Source organism: Myripristis murdjan, chromosome 3, assembly GCF_902150065.1.
Source record: "Myripristis murdjan chromosome 3, fMyrMur1.1, whole genome shotgun sequence".
Taxonomy (NCBI): domain Eukaryota; kingdom Metazoa; phylum Chordata; class Actinopteri; order Holocentriformes; family Holocentridae; genus Myripristis; species Myripristis murdjan.
Window position 1 is genome coordinate 15,347,627 of NC_043982.1, and position 20,843 is coordinate 15,368,469.

The 20,843-nt window shown below is 42.7% G+C and overlaps 1 protein-coding gene across 3 annotated transcripts in view; it reads left to right on the forward strand.

Annotated features, from left to right (window-relative positions):
• ankrd11 (ankyrin repeat domain 11) overlaps positions 1-20,843 on the forward strand; it is a 137,014-nt gene that overhangs the window by 100,930 nt on the left and 15,241 nt on the right. For all 3 annotated transcript variants that reach the window (XM_030080576.1, XM_030080594.1, XM_030080584.1), the window contains 3 exons: positions 5,994-6,139; positions 13,587-13,725; positions 19,658-19,831. In XM_030080576.1, the coding sequence (XP_029936436.1) occupies positions 6,053-6,139; positions 13,587-13,725; positions 19,658-19,831 (400 nt within the window). In that variant the 5' untranslated portion in view covers positions 5,994-6,052. The remainder of the gene's footprint in view (positions 1-5,993; positions 6,140-13,586; positions 13,726-19,657; positions 19,832-20,843) is intronic.

A 20,843-nucleotide genomic window follows, 5' to 3' on the forward strand; every position in this document is an offset into this window, starting at 1 on the left:
TCTCTTCCTCACCAGCTTCTGTGATAGGCCTGCATCTGTCTCATCCCTGAGTTGCTAGGCAACAGGCTGTGTGTGTGTGTGTGTGTGTGTGTGTGTGTGTGTGTGTGTGTGTGTGTGTGTGTGTGTGTGTGTGTGTGTGTGTGTGTGTGTGTGTGTAATGCATGCGTATTAGTGTGGCAGTGTCAAGCTTTTGCCTCAGAGAGGAGAGAAAGAGAGATGTTGAGAATGGAGAGAGAGGCAGATGAGAGAGAAGTACTTAGAAAGGAGAGAGGGAAGAGTCGGAGCGCTGATGAAGCTAAGGGATAGGAGAGAAGAAAGCCAAAAAAGCAGTAGATTCTGATGTGTGTATGTGCGCAAAGAGAGAGAGAGAGAATATATATATATATATATATATATATATGTGTGTGTGTGTGTGTATGTATGTATATGTATGTATATGTATGTATGTATATATGTGTATATATATATGTGTGTGTGTGTGTATATATGTATGTATATATGTGTATATATGTATGTATATATGTGTATATATATGTATATATATATATATATATATATACATGTATGTATGTGTATATATGTGTGTGTGTGTGTGTGTGTGTGTGTGTATATATATGTGTGTGTGTGTGTGTGTGTGTGTGTGTGTGTGTGTGTATATCTATCTATCTATCTATATCTATCTATATACATATATACATATATATATATATATAGATAGATAGATAGATAGATATATTTTTTTTTTAATTTTTTTTTTCCCCCTTCTTCCCCTCACACACACGCTATCTTAGCGAGGTCACTGGCAAAGACAGCGTGATTTACCAGACTGGCAGGCAGGCAGCAGGCACTGAGCTGTTATTGGACAGAACAGAGAGGTGTAGAGGAGAGAGAGCGTGCTCAGAATAGAAAATCAGACCAAGTGATTGGATTCCTCTCCCACACCTCACTCTTCTCTCGTTCTCTTTCACTCCCTCTCTCTTTGCACTCTCAGAGCTTTATGGGTAATGGGACCACTCCCACCCTGCATTCTCTCAGATTTCAAATTTGTCAATCCTAGTTGTCCTTCAGTATCACCTCCTGCTGATTTTATCTTTCTTTCTAAACATGAAGTCTTAATGGATTAAGACTGAAACAAGAAAATATTACATTTTAATGCTGTTTCCTCCAGCTTAAAAATTTAACAGGAATTCAGAGCTTTGTAATAGAAAACGCTACAGGCTAGTTGTGCTTGAGGATGGTGGCATATAGTTCTCCTAGACAAGAATACAAGACACGTGATCCAAGTCTCCAGAACACATACATTTATGGTCATTGAGAAGCTCTGCCTCTATCTGCAATGAATTTAGATAATCACAGTCCTTTGAAAAAATCACTCTGCACCAATTTATTCCATTCCTTTTTCCCCCTTTTTAAGTATGCACTTGTGTTTAGCTCTGCTGGTCAAAAGCATCTTCATGCTTAGTGTGCATATATGTGCCTGTACATTTTTTGCTCACAATTAAATGCACGTGTGGTATTTGTCTCCTCCTTCCTCAACACACGTTGAATGAAGTGAATGGGCTCAGGTCAGGGACTGAGCTGCCGAGCTGGGCTCCGGTTGCTTGGTTACAGCAGCAAGGCCTGGCTGGCTGTATTTGCATTACTAGCTAGCTGCTGTCTCTATCCTTCTATACGCCACATTCCTACATGTAGGAGTACTAGATGCATGCACAACCACACACACAGAGAACCCTGGACCTGCCTCTCTAGTATTCCTTTGAGATCATGACCCAGTGCCATAATTAAGGTCACATGGATAACCTACTGATAACATATGGACCTATTGGACAGTTGTTTCATCATCGTTGTTACTGTTGTGTAGACCATTGCATATCTGTCAACCAACACTGTACTATCAGTTGACCGAGAGCCAGGGACTGTGCTGCTGTTTTTGTATCTGGTTGTGCAATAGGCGTGGGCAATATGCACCCAGCACATAACACACAGACATGAACACAGACACCCAGAGAGAGCAACATGCCCTCCCCTGCATGCAGCTCATGCAGCTGCTTGTATTGTTCAGCCGTCGGAGTGGAAAATTTGAGGTGTGTGTTTGTGTATACAGTGGCAGCCATAACTTAGGAATGGCACGGGGGTGGGGCAAACAACTGCTTTTCATCTAGCTGCACCTTAACCTCTCCTCAGCTGGCCGTGTGTGTGTGTGCATGCATGCTTGTGTTCATATGTAAATAAGACTGCATGCAATAGTGTTATTATTCATAATACTTAGTTTCTAATTCAGTTTTGGGGCCATGGTTGTGTATGTTTTTAATATATGATAATTTCATAATTTATTTAAATGTTTAAATGTTATGCAGAGATATATGGTGGTTCATCTCATAGTTTTTTTTTAATCATGTTAATGTGTGTATGCACATATGCATGTGTGCATGCGCATCTGTGAGTGCACACAACATGCTGCAGTATGCTGAAGTGTTGGCCCCTGTCTGACCGCAGAGGGAGTGGCTCAGAGGATGCTACAGAAGGATGGAGGGAAAAAAAACAGTGTTGGGGGCAGAGGCAGAATGGTGAATGTGTGTTTGTGGGTGCAGGTGGACTTATTTGTGTATGTTTGTCAGAGATAGAATGGCAAATAGTGGTGGCACACTTTGTCCTCTGAAAGGGAAAGATTGCTTCTCTGGTCCATCTGACGAATCTTCTACCTGCAATCATTATCTCTGTGGTCCATTCTAACGTGACTGACAACATGCACAGAGCAGTGAGCACTTCAGGTCTCTGTCGACAGTTTTGTTCTATCTGGCGTCTGGGCATGAGTACTGTCACAGCAGGTAGTAGACCCGATGCCAGTGCTTCAGTTGTCACCAGCTCGACAGCATGCTGTCAGTATGCTACTCGTATCTTTAGCCTGACTACTCTTCCTGGATCTTTAACTTGACACTGATTTCAAATTATGCAGATTTTTTCCTACCAGGTATTAAAGAAAGCTCTTTAATAACAAAGGGTTTCTTCACCCTCATCCTCTCCTTTCCTTCATAAGTTCTCAACCTAAATACATTATTTGCAGTGTTCTTTTCTTGAGAGACAGGCATATATGTCTGTTTTCAGTATATACAGTATATTCTTTATATATAAAGAGGCTTAGTTTCAAAAGATTTAACTGCATGCTGTTGGATAAACATCTGACTGGTGTCTAGTCAGGTGTGAATTTCTCATATTACAGTAGTATTTTGAATTTTGCCAAGAAGGACCTGCACACTGTGATTTGAAAACACAGACTGAGGAATCATGTTTAGAAAATGCTGTGTATAAATTACAGGGCGTTAGTGGGAAAACGTGCAAGAAATTGACGAGTGCAGAAAGTGCAAATGTTTCAGTCCATGTGAACTATCCTCAGTGCAGGCCTAAAGGTGGTACCATAATACCATATTATTTTAACACAGAATTTTTTTTATTTTTATTTTTATTTTTTTGTGTGTGTCTGAAATCTGTTGAAGTATCTACTGTTTTGTTAGTTTTTGCTGACCATATATCATCTGCAGTTACTATTGAAGAGGCATAGTTTGGTCAAGTGCAGTGTCTGTACTTCCTAAGCTGCAGTAAAATTATTTCTAGAGGGACACCTACTGACTGGAGTGGAGTCTAAAAATTACAGTGGTGTTTACAAGTCTATCTATCTGTGTGTGTGTGTGTGTGTGTGTGTGTGTGTGTGTGTGTGTGTGTGTGTGTGTGTGTGTGTGTGTGTGTGAAATTCAGAAATTTAGATCTGTTTATTTGCTTGCTTGCTTGTGTTTATGGCAAGGAATGTGTTGTTTGTTGGCTCAGATTGTATTGGTTATGTCTCATTGAGTTGGTTTTACCAAAGGGCATAATCCCAAGCAAGCGCAGTCAAATTAGACCTTAAAATCACATATGACCCAGTAATATGCTATTTTATTTTATGAACTGCATCTGTCTTTTTTCACCCTTCCATTTCTAAACAGCAAAAACAAGTGCCAGTGTCAGTAAACTAATCCCTACTGACAGCCAAGGAAAGGCTATGGGTCAGTGTTAACTGTAGTAGAAGACTGGCAGAACTAGCCTGGGCTTAATCTTTCCCTCTTTGTCTGGTAATCATGGGCTAGAACATTAACTCTCTTCAGATCATCTTAAATAGCTACTGTGAGTGTGTTGTGAACTGGTTGTATGCAGAAAATAGACATTTTAGAGCAGCATGGTGTGCTGACCGTGTTTCTAGGGAGGCAGAGAGAGGTCCCAGGAGCCTGGAGGGAGAGTGGACAGACTACACACAACTTGTTTACAGGGATAGAGAAAGAGAGAAAGGGACAGAGGGCGGGTGTGGGAATGTGCAGTTGTTGTGTTTGGTGTTGAAGCGGAAGCATCCAGATCCAGTGGGCCTGGTTCTCTACTGTAAGCTGTGTATACAGACTCATGCACACTCATATGGAATTAATCCACACTTAGCTGGCAATAACGCTTCGCTCTTAGTGAAACACACAGACACACACTGTTAGCAGATGTTATGTATCTTTTGATTTGGATGGAGTTAACAAAGGAAATGAGGCTTGTGCTTTGGAATAGGGCTTCCTTACCCTGTGTGTGTCTTTGTGTGTCTGGTTGCACACATAATTTCCCTGCATGTTCTATGTCAGTGAGATGCTCTGATGCTGCTATGGTAGTGTCCCAAAATAGTGCAGAGATTGTTGTAGAAGTCTAGTTGACCCAGTTTGAGGTATGTGTTACTGAGTGGTTTGTTTATTTCTGAGAGTAGTCGACCTTCCTGCCACTTTGCTTGGTGTGATGGGAGGGTGGAGGAGGGTTGGTGTGTACAAGGGGCCTCAGGAGAGGAGAGGAGAGGGAAAGGGTTGTGGTTTGCTCTGTCTGGCTTTCCATATACCAGTAAAATAGGAGCGGTACATCCTCTGTACTTGTGTGCCTCTCTGGTTGGCTGACTTGACTGACTTGACTGGAGGGATATAAATAGCAGTCTTTGAATAGGAGAACTGCAGAGGGAAAGAGGGTGGGGGGAGGGGAGATGGCAGTGGCGCCAGGGAGGAGTGCCAGTATCCCAGAGTAGTGGAAAAAGGAGGCAGCCCTGGTCTCCTGGTCTCATCTGTGCACTGACTCACTCACATAGACATGCTCAAATATACACACATATGCATCTATAACACTACAGAGGAGAAGATGTATTATGGAGGAGAGAATTTAGGGACTGAATCTATGATTAATTCATGATCCTGTGGAGCAGATGCCCTGCATAAAGGAAGGCAGTGCATAGTTAAACACGCAGGCCTGTAAAACAGCAGCACAGGCTACATAGTAGAGCATAGATCACATTCAGCTGCAGAGAGCTCTAGTTCCAACAGTTCACAATCACATCAATTCATCTGGTATCACTCAGATAGATTTTAAGATATTGCTGTAGGAAGGCTAGATACAGCTAATCACTTGGATACAGCAGAGCTACCTTGTGTATGATATGGTAAAGCCCCCAGTGACATGGCTTGTAGCTATAGAGGTAAGAAGGCATGTATAGTTTTTGTTTGGATGTGTGAGTCACGTCTCTAAAGACATTCCTTTCAGTGTCCCACAACACTGGGCTTGCAAAATATCATATCCTCATTGTTAGATTCTACTACTATTAGATATAATGGGGTTTTCTTATGTTTTGACTGAATGTAGTTTTCCTCTTTTCATTATGTGTCTCTGATGTCACCAAGACTACCATGTTTTAAGCTGTATAGCCAGACCTTTCTCACTTACTGGATTTGGCAGGGAGAGCAGATGAGCAGAAGGCTGCTGTTGCTGCACCCCAGTCTGCTATCCTCACTGCTCTCTCACCAGAGCAGAGGTGTAATTGTTGAAAATAGAGTGCTTGATGTACCGCTAATGGCTGCATTGTCTAGCAGTGCGGAAATGTGTTTTCAAAGAAGCAGAGTGGCCAGGTGCTGACCCTTCTACTACCCCTTTTTTTCCCTCTTTCTTTGTCCCAGACGGTCGATGACGATGCAATGGCAGCGTGAATGAAGCTTGGCGTGGGGAGAGCTGAACGATGCCCAAAGGTGGGGGTTCTAAAACCCCCCAGCTGGACCACTTCCCGCTCAGCACCGACATGGTGGAGAAGCAGGGTGGGAAGAAGGTAAGACTCACGGACATAAACACACACTCTTCTAACAACAAAACTGTGCCAAACCTAGAATCAGTATCTATAGCTAGCAATAGCTGGCTTGCATCCTTGAGCAAGAGACTGACCCACTACCTCTCATCTTCAATTGTGGATCACTGACAAAAGAGTGGAGTCCAGCAGAGGAGCTAAACTCATTCCCAAAATAGGCAGCCGAGTGGCAGATATATCTCCCTTCTATAGGAAGGCCTATGTACAAGATTGTGATAGAAAGCATCTGCCCTCCTTAAGTTTCTTTGAGAAAGCTACTGAATTTCTACCAGTTCTAAGGGTAATGTTCTGTAGCCGAGACCTGCACTCTGCATCTCACTTGCATTTAATGAAAACATCTCCTGCAGGGATTAATAATGTGAGAAGAAAAAATACCTAAATGCAAGTGTACACATACAGAGGCATATACAGGGTTTTCCCTGCCTTATAATTTCTTAGGCGCACCGCCTAGACGTTTTCACTGACCACCTAGATCAAATGAACGAGGAAAGGGGGAAAAAACGCACATCGATATATTCAATCTGCGGCTCCTTTAGGAATCTGTTGTTGATGCTAGCTTGGATTGTCCGGAGGGAGTTAGGCGGGCACTGGGCCATACGTCATGAAATACTGACAACGGAATTAACCAATCACTGCAGCGAATAGTTTCTGCTTGAACGCTGAGAGGATGGCTTTCAGCCGCAACACATCCGCTGTAGGCTAGGCGGTGGTGGAATGTATGAATCGCCTAGCGCGAAAAACACAAGCGCTCGCAAATACCAGTGATCCATTGGTGATTTGGGTGACTTGTGTGAAGCGTGCAGATTAGCCAAATAAAACGGAATCTATTTTTAACGCGGAATTTGGCATAACAGCTGCACCGGCACCGCACGAGCCATAGGGCAGAGAAACTCTCCAGGTACAGCAGCGCACTGACATAGATTGTGTACCAAAGTGAAGAGTTGCCACTCCGCTATATTTTCACTGGCTAACAGCAGCACACTGGCTTAGCTTGTCTATTCAGAGAAGAGGAAGAGGTATCCCTTCGTTTTTTTTTTTTTTGTTTGTTTTTTACAATCTGTGATTGAAAAATACCCCCCCCACTCCCACCCCCCACCCCACCCCCCGCCTAAGACCTAAAATTGGCCAGGGAAAACCCTGCATATACTTGGATCATGAAATATATTTATCTTCTCAAAACAACACTGAAATCACACACATCACCAGTTCTCCATTAATGCATCCACCAGTCCCTACAACTCTGAACAGTGACAGGAGCCACGGTCTACATGTTGTCTTCATAAAACTGTTAAAAATGATAATTTCAGTAGGTGTCCAAGCTTTGGTTAGTGTTCTTATGGTGTGTATTTTTGGGCCATGGACGGTAATTTTGATGTTCTCATACATACTTAAGATAAAGTTGCAGGGCCTTGCTGTGCTCAGTGTTACACACACAAATTGATATAGTTACGAATATTCATTTTTTTATGATGGGTGGATGGCATAACAAAAATCCCCAGTTATCTCTCTTTAATCTGTTACTGGTGTTTTTAATCTGTGTGACTGTCACATTGATTGTAGTGGCAAACAAGATCTTGGACGCAGCCTGATGATGTCATGGTGTCTACTAACTGCTAAGCCACTGGCAGCGGCACCAAGAGGAGAAGGGAGGAGAGGTACAGCTTATGCAGGCATGGATGTACAGCCCTCTGCACAGGATTGCATCAGACTCTGGCATGGAGGAAGGGAGGGAAGGAGAGCAGGGGAGGGAGTGAATCGCAGGGGGGTGGGTAAAAGAGAAAGGCAGCAAGAGGAAAACAGAGTGAGATGAAGAGAGCAGGCATTGGATACCACAGGAGACCACCAAATAGGATGTCTTATGAAGGCAATCTGAAGCAAGTCTGCAGCCGTCACTGCTTTCTTTTAAATTCAGCTCAGCAAAAATCAACCGTTTACTCGCTCCTACTAGCTCTGTGTCTGATGTTTTATACTGTTGTCTGTTTTCTCCTCTCCTTAAGAAACCACATTTTGGCTTCTCATTTTCCCCTCTAGATAAACCCTGTGCCCATGCCTAAATATTTCTGTTGGTTTTGAATGCATTGTCTGCACTGTTGAGAATGTGTGGGGCTCAACTTTGAGAGAGAGAGAGAGACAGAGAGAGAGAGAGAGAGAGAGAGAGAGAGAGAGAGAGAGAGAGAGAGAGAGATCAGCTAACTGTAGCTGACACTGTTTGTCTCTACTGTACCATGACATCATAGTCTTATGACTGGGGCAGGGCAGGGGGAGGAGCTCAGATAGCTAACACATAGTGGAGAACCAGCCTCAAGGAAAAACACAGGCGGGAGAAAAGGTAGTGCAGAGAAAATTATGTGTGTGTGTGTGTGTACATCATATCTGACCTGCTCCTGCATCTCCACTATGACACAATAAATCCCCCATACTTTGGACAGCCTGGGTAAAAATGTCTTGGCTTTGCACCAAAACACGTGTACCCTTTGTGTTCTGATATTTTGTGTGTGCGTGTGTGTGTGTTTTAATGAATTTTTGCTCATTTAAAATATGGCCTGGTGCAAAATACTTAAGGATTCCAGCAGTGTTTGACAAGTCTAGCTGTCTTAACAGAAAAACACCCCACCGTGACTGTTAAATCCTTAAACAAACAAACCCCAAAAAAAATCACAAGTTCCATTATTTATGAGTTTGTTTTCATTTAGACCAAAGCCATGTTGAACACAGGCTCTAGTCGTGACATTTGATGCCTAGTGCAACATTGTGATGAATGAGGAGTGTATTATTTTGGGAGTGGGCATATGACTAAAATTAATTATTACAGTTGTGTCAGAATATCCATTAAAATGCTGGTGTGAAGCACCTTCATAAAGTAATCCATTAACAACCTCAAATTATGTTCTTGATACCAATGTAAATACAACTCCATACTTCCATCTTCTATGTATTTACTGCTATATTTTGAAACCTACATGTATGCTGATACCAGAAATTGCACATAAAAAATCAAAATTTTCATGTGCAATATTGCAGGAGCTGCAAAAATTATTTATTTATTTATTTATTTATATATATGTGTGTGTGTGTGTGTGTGTGTGTGTGTGTGTGTGTGTTACTTGGCAGATTTAGGCGGCATTCCTACAGACTCCAGCAGTCCGAATTGCCGGAACATTGTCCAGGTGTGGGTGTGTCACTACATGGCCTTTCTGTCCACTGTCTGCCCATTGGGTCCAATAACTGGCTTACGTGATTTGCCACCATTGCATTCCAACAAAAAATGAATCTGGCTTAACTTCTGGCTGGACAGCCACTTTGTTTTTTGACAGATCACACTGCTGGCACCCTGCAGAGCACCCCCATTCGTTTTGAATGACAGTAGTCCATTTCTGTCAGATTGCTGGATTCTATCTGAATTCAGCCTTCGCCTTGTTTTTAGAACTGGTTTTAAGGAGAGCTCAGCACTTTGTTAGGATGGTGTGGCTGGAGCGAAGGGACTGATATCTTTGTGCAGTCCTACTGTGGGCTGTCTCTGAGGCATATTTTTTACTAGTGCACAAGCATTACCTTGTCCTAACCAGACAAATTTGACCCAAAGAGGTTGGGAACTTTGTTGGATAATGACACTATTGGCTACAGCAATAGTATCACTATTTAGGAGACAGTTGTTGCAAATAGAACCTTTTCTCTTTGATTGTACTTGCGCTTGGAAATGGGACTGTGTTTTGTTTTGTTGTTGTTGCTGTTTTTTGTTTGGTTGGTTGGTTGGTTTTTGCGTGGCCACAAGTTTGCATTGCTAACTCAGTTACAATCCTAGCTATATTGCAAAATAAATTTGAATTCTAGTACTACACATGATACACATACTGTAAATTAAACTCCATCATCTCTTTCTCCCGCAGTCTCTATACAGATAGATAGAAAGATAGAGAGATAGATTTGTGTGTGTGTTTACACTGTATGGCCAAAAGCTATAACGGCTTTCACTCTTCTGAGAAGGCTTTCTCCAAGATTATGGAGTGTGTCTGTGGGAATTGTGGCAAATGGAAACCATGAGGAGGCCGCAAGGGGTTCACAACCAAATACCTCCATAGAGTAAGGCAGGTCCTGAAGAGCCAGCTGAGTGGACAGAACAAGATCCAAGCCATCAACACCTACGCCCTGCCCGTGATCAGATACCCAGTTGGTTAATATCCTGGCCAAAGGAGGAAATAGAGGCCAGTGATATCAAGACGATGAAGCTCCTCACAATGCATGGAGGGTTTCATCCCAAGTCCAGCACTTTGAGGCTGTAAACTCAAGGCTGAATTATGCTTCCGCGTTGGAAGAGCGTACGGAGGTTGTGCGAAGCTTACGGGGGTTGTGCGACCGCCGCAGAGCCTTGCCGCGCGCCTCCCAAAAATTGTAACTACGCGGACCCTCCGCAGCCCCACAAGAGCTGTGATTGGTCCGCCGAAGTACATCATTTCCGGCATTTCGTTGCAACCGGTATCACATCCTGTTGTTGTGCCAGCCGACAGCGCCGTTTTTAAAACAATTGTTGTGTCTCGACTCGTCGGTTGTGTTTGAAAATTTTGGAGAGTGCTGGATCTCGCGGAAGAATGCCTGGCCGAGGAGGTGCGCAAGTACCCGCACCTATACAACTCGTCCTCTCGCCAAGAGCAGCGACCATACGTCACAGGGTCTACATTGGTGGGAGGAGAATTGCTCAGTGTGTTTCGCAGAGGTATGTTGGACACACACGCGCTGCGTAGGAAATCCGTGCTTCGCACAACCCCCGTACACTCTTCCAACGCTGAAGCATAATTCAGCCTTCAGTGGAAGGAGGGAGGCTGAGGACTGTTGAGCGTCAAAGCCACCATCCAGGATGAAACAACAAAGATCCAGGAATACATCAGGAAGATGGCCCCCATTGATGACCTGCTAAGTGAATACCTCAGGCAGCAGAAGCCCAATGGGGAGGAGGAAGAGGTACTATCATGGAGGGACAAGCCCCTGCATGGTATGTGCCACCAACACATAGCAGAAGTGGTTGGTATCGAGAAAAGATATCAGTGGCCGGAAAAGGCTGCACTGAATGACAACACAGAGGCACTGATCATGGCAGCACAAGAACAGGCCCTAAGCACAAGATCCATAGAGGCTGGGGTCTACCATACCAGGCAGGAGCAGGTGCAGGCTGTGCAAAGATGCCCCTGAGACAATACAGCACATCACAGCTGGGTGCAAGTTGCTGGCAGGTACGGTATACATGGAGCACCATAAGCAAGTGGTTGGCATGGTGTACGGGAACATCTGTACCCGATCCTGAGCAACAGCAACATCAGGGAGAAGGACCACGAGAAGCTCGAAAAATGCGACGGGCTGAGAGAGGTGCTCAAGAGGATATGGGGAGTGAAAGCAGTGGTGCCGGTAGTAATCAGAGCTCCTGGGGCTGTGACCCCCAAACTGGGAGAGTGGATCAAGCCATTTTAATACACCTAGTCATTGCATTACAGGAACAACGTCTGAGAGTGCAGTCCTCCAAACAGCTAAGATACTGCACAGAACCCTCAGGCTCCCAGGCCTCTGGTAGAGGACCCGAGCTTGAAGGAGACACAAGACTGCCCAGTGGGGCAATTGGGGATTTTTGTGTGTGTGTGCGTGCGTGCGTGCGTGCGTGCGTGCGTGTAGATACAGATAGATATATAGATACACACACACACACACACGTTTCCACCGCTCCGGAGGCCAGTGGTAGTGTGCTTTATACCACTCCATCTGGCGCTTGGCACCATGCTTGGTGATGTAAGGCTTTCATGCAGCTCCTCGGCCATGGAAACCTATGCCATGAAGCTCCCGGTGATGATGTTAATGTCAGAGGGGGTTTGGAGCTCTACAATTATTGAGTCGGCAGAGCGTTGACCATTTTTACCCACTGTGCATCTCAGCACTCAGTGACCCCACTCTGTAACTTTACGTGATCTGCCACTTTGTGGCTGAGTTGCTGTGGTTCCTAAACACTTCCACTTTGCAATACCACTTACAGTTGATTGTGGAATATCTGTGAGCAAAGAAATTTCAAATGGACAGTAGCATCCTAATACATCACTATTACAGTACCATTCTCAAAATCACTGCGCTCTTTAGAACAACCCGTTCTATTACAAATGTTTGTAAAGACAGACTACACAGCTAAGAGTTTGATTTAATGCACTTATGGCAATAGGACTAAATAAAGACCTAAATTCAATGATTAAGAGGTGTGTCCCAATACCTACATTCATATTGTGTGTGTGTGTGTGTGTGTGTGTGTGTGTGTGTGTGGTGTCTGTGTGTGTGTGTCTGTGTGTGTGTGTCTGTGTGTCTGTGTGTGTGTGTGTGTGTGTGTGTGTGTGTGTGTGTGTACACACATAGAGATGGGTGTATAGGGGAAGGCGATATCAACAAAAATATATCATGATATTTTCTTAACGAATACCATGATATTGAAACAGTATTGTAAGAATGTCTATTGGTGCTTTAAAAAATATTTACACATTGATTTTTTTTTAATTATTATGATCAACCAGGTAGAAGCAAACAATAGAACAGCTGAAAAACTGCATCCTTTTATTATAATGTAGCCTTTAAAACCAGGAAAAGACGTGTATGCCATATCACGATCTTACAATCTGCTAAATCCCAAATTATGTCTCATTTTATATTTTTTTTAAAAAATTGGGCCCCTGATTGGTTCGAGCAGCATTCCCTAGACCACAGAGTTGAGCCGGCGTCAGCCTAGCCTCCTCTCCCTGGGCCTGGCTGTTTTTGCTGCGGCCGGACAGCCAGGAATCCAGGAGGAAATTCCATGGAAACGTCCTGCTTTGCAGAGCCCTTAATCACTGAAAGACTTCAGCTTAGGGCAGAGAAAGACGCAGACTGCAGGAGGATGCTGGAAGATCAACGTGCACCTTCTTTTTTCTTGTCTTGTCTCTTCTGTCCAGTTCTCTTTTTATTCTTTCACCCAATCTCTTTGTTCAGCTCAACAAAAAGTCCTATGAAATGACTTGTCATTTAAATTTGTGTCTTGATGATACTGCTGTTTCCTCTAGATCAGTGCTTCTCAAACTGGGGGTCAGGACCCGCGAGGAGGTTGTGAGATATTATTTGTGGGTTGCAGGACAATTAAGACATAAGGAAAATCTACTTTTTTCTATTTTTTTGTGCAGTACTAGTTTAAAAATAGTTTTAAAATGTTACACCTCCTCTGATAATTAAGTAATTGAAACTACCTGAACAGGTGATCATTCTTTAGATGGACTGTTCACCACTCTGCATATGTAGCCTGTAGTGAGTAGACACCATTTTGTTTGAAGGGTCACAAGCCTGAAAGATAGAACCACTGCTATAGACCATTTTACTAATGGTGCTTACCTCTGCCTGTCCCCTTTTGCTTCTTTCTCAGGATAAAGATAAAGTGTTGTCAAACAAGACTCCCAAACTGGAGCGCAGTGATGGGGTCAAAGAGATGAAAGAGAAGGCCCCTAAAAGGAAACTGCCCTTCACTGTTGGAGCCAATGGAGACCAGAAAGATTCTGACTCAGGTAAGGGATTGTTGGGATGCATTTGCATTAGTTGTATGATTGACAAAACTGTTGAATCCACAATGAGCCTTTGCATTTTTACTTTTCCTTATGACTTGAAGTGGGGATCAGAGGGGAGTGAGAATTATTGCATCACATCCTCTCTGGCAGGAAATACATAGGCATGCTTTGTGATGAGGGGGTTGGGCAGTGTGAAGTGAATAGCCTCCCAGCTTTAGCTTTAAGTTAGCTGTGCTTGTGTGTGTGTGTGAGTGTGTGTGTGTGTGTGTGTGTGTGTGTGTGTATGTGTTTGGCAGAACCAAGGATTTTATTCCTACAATCATTGTCTAAAGGAAGAGGAGAAGACCACCCAAAATCATGAGCCAATTAAGTGGGGATTTGTGTAACATGTGGGCTTGACCAGGTCTGGCTGCGGTAAGACTCGGGCTTTGTGTTGTCTTTAATTAGAGAGAGACAGACTACTGCTCATGCTTGTTTGGCTTTGAGCTTTGAAGGCTCTAGATTTAGTTTTTTGACTGTGGGCCAAAACAACAGCTTTGGTAATACAGTGCTCATCACTGTTAGCAAAGTTGCTAGCTTGATTGGTTTATGTTGAGTGTTTTTACTTGAAAAAGCTTCCCCTACATATAGGAGAGGAAAAGGGTGCATGTTGTAACAGATGACTTCTGTGGTTTGGGGTCAAGTTTAGTAAGATTGGATCTGTGTTTTGTAGACGTGGGTTTCTGCAATTACCATGTAGCTCAAGGGAGTTATGAATAAGTGCTGTGTGTGAATGCGAAGCTCAAACATGTTTCCTCATTACTCTTTTCATATCCACCCTTGTTTAGGCTCTGTTGTGTATGTGTTGTCTGACTTGTGGATAATTTTTAGTTAAGTGTGTGTCTTTGGGACCAGTGGTTATGCTTATTGTCTTTTTTTTTTTTTTTTTTTTTTTCTTGCTTCACATTGTTTACCTGTTGGTTTTTCTGTGCTGCTTCCCCAAGTCATGGCAAGAGGTTAACCTGACCCACTCTCAGTAAGGGGAGGTGTGAATACTGTGGTCTCAGGAACAATAGTTGGACAGGCTTTGTATTTGTATGCTAATAACATTAACCTGTCTGTCTTTGAGCTGGGTTGTCTGGTCCTCCGCTCTCTACTTCTCACCTTTACGACTCTGCAACATATTCTGCCAGGTTTAGCTCTATACCAAAAAGAAATTAGTCTCAATTTTGGTTTATTTTCAAACCAGTTACCATTTAAGATTTAACATTCCAGAGTTCATGTCATCACTCTCTTCAAAATGTGCAAAATTTCAAAGTCTCAGCATCTGTTTGCCATTTTAATACACCTGGTCATTGCATCATACTGGCAAAGCAATTCTCTTTGTGTTGGTTGGCACATTTTAGTCTTCCCATGATCAGTTTTTTTTTAAAATGTCTCTCCTTTAACAAGAGTGTATCATTGAATTTTCTTGTTAGTCAGGTTCATAGCATCCAAGTTCATAACGTCATACCCCTCACATCTGTAGAAGATTTCTATATACCTGTGCGGTATAGTCTTACTTGGTGTTGCTTTTGCTTTGCCAGTTCAGACCCTGCTGGCTCACTGTGTATCCCCGTTGCAAAAACTTTAATCTCCACACATCACAGCCCCCCACCTCACTCTTCAACTTTTTTCTTTAGTTTGACTTGATGGACCTTTTACTCCTAAACAATGTTATGTAAGTGGATACATTTGAGTGTGGAGCCTGAAGTTCAGAATACTTTACAGCTCACTGTGTAGAGCTTGTACCTTGTAATACTAAGACTAAGCATAGAACCTCTATCTGCCGTGTCTTTCCTGTCACTCTCTCGCAGAAATGTCCAAAATATAAAATATACACACATACACACACACATTAAATAAACAACATATGTATTTTACAGCAACGGCCTTTCACACAGATGCAGCAAGTTATGCAGCAGTGTTGATACTGGGTGTATGCTCTGCTGGGCCACTCTGCCTCCAGTTAGCATGCACATGCTAGTTACCTCCTCCATGTTTACAAATATCGGTAGGGCTTGTAAATGAGGCTAGGAGACAGCAGGAATATGTGCTTATATTTATGCCTAAGGACAGTACTCTGCAGACCACTTAATTTGTAGTTAATCTAAGCTCTCCAAAATTCAGTGCTCCTCCCTGCCTTCACAGAATCACCAAGTCTCCCTTGACCCCTCTTCCTGGGGAGTGCTAAACAGCAGCATTCCTCCTTCCTTAGGTCACCCTCCTTCCACTCTGCTATCCGCTATTTGTCCTCACCACCACTGTCCACAACAGCAGCAGTCAGACTTCACAGATAGTTGGTATTCTTCCTTTAGGGCCATCTTATCACATTGTTTCGTCAGACACGATTCATCTCTCTTCAACTTTGCTGCTAATGCATTCGGCCTTAGCTGCCCAGTCCTTTGCAGCTGTTTGGGATGATTTTTGTAGCTGCAGCCTTTCATTGCTTGGCTGGTTTGATAATTTGTGCAGCGTAGTAGCAGTGGTCAGGTTTGTTAAGCTTGGGGTAAGCTGTAAGATTTAGCCATGTGGAGTGGGTGGCAGAAGGAGACAGTGATTTGCACAGATCTGACTGCAACCCACGCCATTTTATCCCTGGCAGGCTATAACACACACACGCAATTTTCTATTTCTCCCTCTGTCTCCTAGACACATGTAGGCTCTGAATAAAATCCATAGACACGTAAGTGCAGTTACTGCAAAGCTGATTAATGCATCACATAGCATGCTTGCAATGTCCCGTGGATCCTTAAAAAGTCTTAAAAAGCACTGAATTTATTAATTTGGAACTGGAATTAAAATTTCTCAAATCTATCTTTTAAAAGTCTTAAAAATGCTAAGACACAAGAAATGAGATTTTATTGGTGTTTTTTCAGACATCGCAATTTAAAACTTCAAAATATTTGGTAACATCTATTTTTTAAAATAATGTACTGAATGCCCCCCACATTAACGTCACACAGATCAGGGTAGTGGAACCAACAACACTCATTTTTTGCAGATCCTCAGAGCAGTGGATCAACTGTGGCTAGCTAGCTGTCACTATCCCCTGGATCACACAGAGAAGTGCTGATTCAGTGAAAATTGCCTTTTCAACCAAGATTTTGTGGTATGGCTGAGACCTGCACCGGGCAGTGTATACAAGGCACAGCGTATTTTGTGCAGGATGTTTTTCAAACTGGCCACGATGGAAATAAACGCAATGGAATCCCACACTCTGAGTGAGAAACACAAAACTTCCAATTTAGCACACCAACAAACACCAGGTATTTCCAGTTCTGTTTTTCACTAGTAAATGTTGCCTGAAGCAGATAGAGCACACCATACGCTACATTGTATTCATACATCTCTTTATCTCTCTTGCTCAACACAAAGCATTGACAAAACATCCTGTTGGCCACTTCCTGTCACTTCTGCCTTCACTTCCTGTTTGTGCAGTTTTTATGTGTCTCAATAGAACAGCAGAATATTCTCTCCAGGTTGCTAGAGTGGACATACCTGTTTGAGCTGGTTAGAATGGTTCCTCTTGCTGTGAAGTTTGTTGGCTCGTCAGTCTCTTTTTTAAGGTGTGTGTGACTCAATTGCATTGTCCACCTGTCATACCAAAAACCAGTTGCATTATAGCCTGACATTTCTATTTGATGTAGTCCCTACTTCTGGCTCAGGTTGGCAGACTATTCTTGGGATGACTAGACTAGCTAGCTTGCTTTCCTTTTTTGTTCTTCTCCTCTCTTGTCTTCTCAGTCTTGTTGCAAAAGCAGTGAGGAAAGTAAGGTTTCAACCCTGCCTGTAAGTGAAATATTATCATCTTACTGAAACACATAAAGAGCTTAGCTGTCTTCCTTAAATAGATTGCCTACACATGAGAGCAGGCATATTATGTATGTCATTATTTCTCTCTTGGCACACATGACAGATATTATGACTTTTGTACTGGTGAAGTCATAATAGGCACATTAAACCATCGACTATGTTAAGCCCTCTTCACCGTTTTTATTTATTTATTTATTTTTCCTTGATTCCAGTCATTAACAACCAGCAAACCTCATGAAAATCAAATCATTTTGATGCATGAGGAATGTGTTATGACGTTGTGGTATGTGGCTGTTTTTCATTTTCCCACAACATCCTATCAGCGTAACCATATTTCTTTGTATTGGAAAAAAGTCATGTTGGCCTAGTTGCTGCAGGGTAAATGTTTTCTGTTTGAAATTGTGATCACTGTCTCCTCCACCTGTCAGTTAAACAAAAAAAAGCATACATATTTAGAACAGCCACTTCATTTTGCTTAGGTTTGGGCTACCAATAGTCATATCCATATCAGAGATGACCAGACTAGTAGCTAGTAGTGATCATCAGTGCTGTAACAGTGACAGTTTGGCTGGGGCTTTGCATATTGTTCAGTAATAGTGCTCTACATTGGTGAACTAGCATTATTTCTGCATTGCTGGTGCCCACCCCTGTAAACGTAGCCTGGAAAAGCTAGCCTAGCATTTTCTCTGTTCCACTGCTGAAAAAAAAAAAGATGTTTGGACTGCTTCTGTGGTTCCCGCTGTTAAAGACTTCGCAGGAGGAATGTGTCTAAATGGCAAATGCCTTTGAGAACATGCAAGTGTATCAGTGAGGGTGGGGGTACATTAGCTGTAAGTGTTCACAGATGTTAGTGAAAGTTCATCAGCTCTCTACTTCTGAATGTGGAAGAATTCTTTCCCTGGAAAGCCTTTAGCCACCGGAAGTGTGAGCCGCCATGTTTCCTTCTTGTCTCATTAATTATGTTTTTTTGTGCCCTTGAGTGATGCAGCCAGTCTGAGTCCTTAAGAAGTGAGATTCAGACACATCTAATTCTCTGTTGATGTCTCTACACAAGCCTCTCAATGAACATTTGTTCTATTTCTATCTTTTTAGTAACAGAAGTTTATAGTGTTGTTTTGTTGTTTAGTGTTTTCTGATTGATTTTGTGCTTTGGGATTAGGGAGCTGTTGTTCTTTGTGATGAAGTGTTATAGTCATGTGTAGCAGTAGTTTTACCTTCACCGAGGGGCATCAGATGGTATGTTGCTGCTGAAAATAATTGCTGGGCGTGTCTTTGTGGAGCAGCTGCTTTTGTCTAGTAGCACCACGTCTCCAGTCAGCCTGGCAGGCTGGCATGCTGTGACCTTGGCCAGGCCACATTGAGTTGAAATGTACACCAGTGATTTCATAATAACTGTAGCTCGGCCAAGTCACACCCTCTTTCCTTTCCTTTTTACTGACTGGCTTGGAGACCGACAGACATAAACACACTGGCTACTGTCCCCTCCCTTCCTTAGGGTTAGCTGGGTAATAACACATTTAAGTCACCTCTGTCACCGCCAGGTACCTCAAATTCTAGGCCACAGCTTGATGTGCATGTACATGAACAACTATGTGTTTCACGGACACAGAGGCTTACTTGTTGCCATGGAAATGCCAAAAGAGAAGACACTATCTGCTGTAGTGATACCTTCATTGTGGCGTTGAAAAAAAACACACACAGTAATGGTGATAGATAGTTTTGTAAGAGAAATATACGATTGTTGATGTGAAGTGCTACTCCATTGTAGACTTTTTATGTGATGCCAACAGATGTAGATAAACATAAAATATTTGTATATGAATGAATTCATAAAATTCACTGGAAACATGCCATTTGATCAGAGTAACCTTTGAAGTCTTAAGAATGTTACTCTGCCCATTTCACTAACTAGCTGGCCAGAGTAGTGATTATGAATTATAAAGTATTCATTAGCTGTGTGGTATACAAAACCCTTGTCATTGAGTGTGTGTATGTGTGAATGTGTCTTGTTTACTAGGATTTGGTTTAAAAAAAAAAAAAAAAAAAGTTTGCACCCCCAAAAGAATGACTTTGTTCCTTCTCCTCACTCTGCTTACAGAGAAGCAAGGTCCGGAGCGGAAGCGCATTAAAAAGGAGCCCACCAACACCCGGAAGGCGGGCTTGCCGTTTGGGATGGGGATGCCAGGGATCCGGGCTGGGTACCCCCTTTCTGAGCGGCAGCAGGTGGCCTTGCTCATGCAAATGACAGCTGAAGAGTCCGTCAACAGTCCAGGTGCGTGTTTATCATGGAGGCCACGTCTCCCTGGGATGGGTGGTTGACAAGGACGGATGAAGCTTTGTATGTAGACTGTGTGTGTGTGGTTGTGGTTGTGGTGGGGAGTGTAGGCTTAGGAAAAGTGAACAGGGGTATTGGAGGTAGAGATGATGGTTTCTGAATTTTGACTAGGATGGAGAGGTTACATTTTAGGCCACTGTGTCTTTGCAACAGCTCTGCCACACACTGCCCTTGCCATACCATTGTACCATGCTTCATTGAAGAACAGAATAAGCAGTTAATTTGATACAAGATAACCTACATCAATCCCCATTATTGCTGTACTGTACACCTCTACTGTCTTGACCAAAGTTGACTAGTAGTAGGTGTATTTCAGCAACCTTAGTAGTCATGTACAGTCATGTAGTTCATGTACAGTCACAAAATTTTGTTTTTGTAATGTAGCATAACAATATGAGGGAAATGAAAGTAATTCCCCTGTTGATAGTGTGTTAGTCTGTAATGGACTAATAGTGCAGTCCCAGCATCTGAGCATCCATAGACCATTCAAGAGAACAGAATAGGTGCTATTGCCTTTATTCTTACTGTTGGCATTTGAGATAGTTTCTTATGGTGGGGACCAATACATGGCCACTTTTATTTATATGTTAATTCCTTCAGTGCATGCCTGAGGGTATGAACATAGATTAAGTGAGTGAGTTTCAAATAACATTTGGGACAATAGCTGTGCAAACCCAATAATGTAAATGTGATTAAGGCTTGGGTTTAATCTTGTAAATGTGATGAAATGAGCTCAAGTGAAGTGGGCCCAGCCACTATGCCTTTGATTTTTAGAGCATGTTTGCCCCCTTCTGGTTGTAAGGGGTTAAAACAGGTTGGGTTCTGTAGTAGTAGTAGTAGTAGTAGTAGACAGCAAAACATTGACATAAAGATGTTACAGCAAAATCATGTTTTATTTATTGCTAGTATAAAACATAATAAGTACTGTAAATCCATGCTAGTGTTTAAC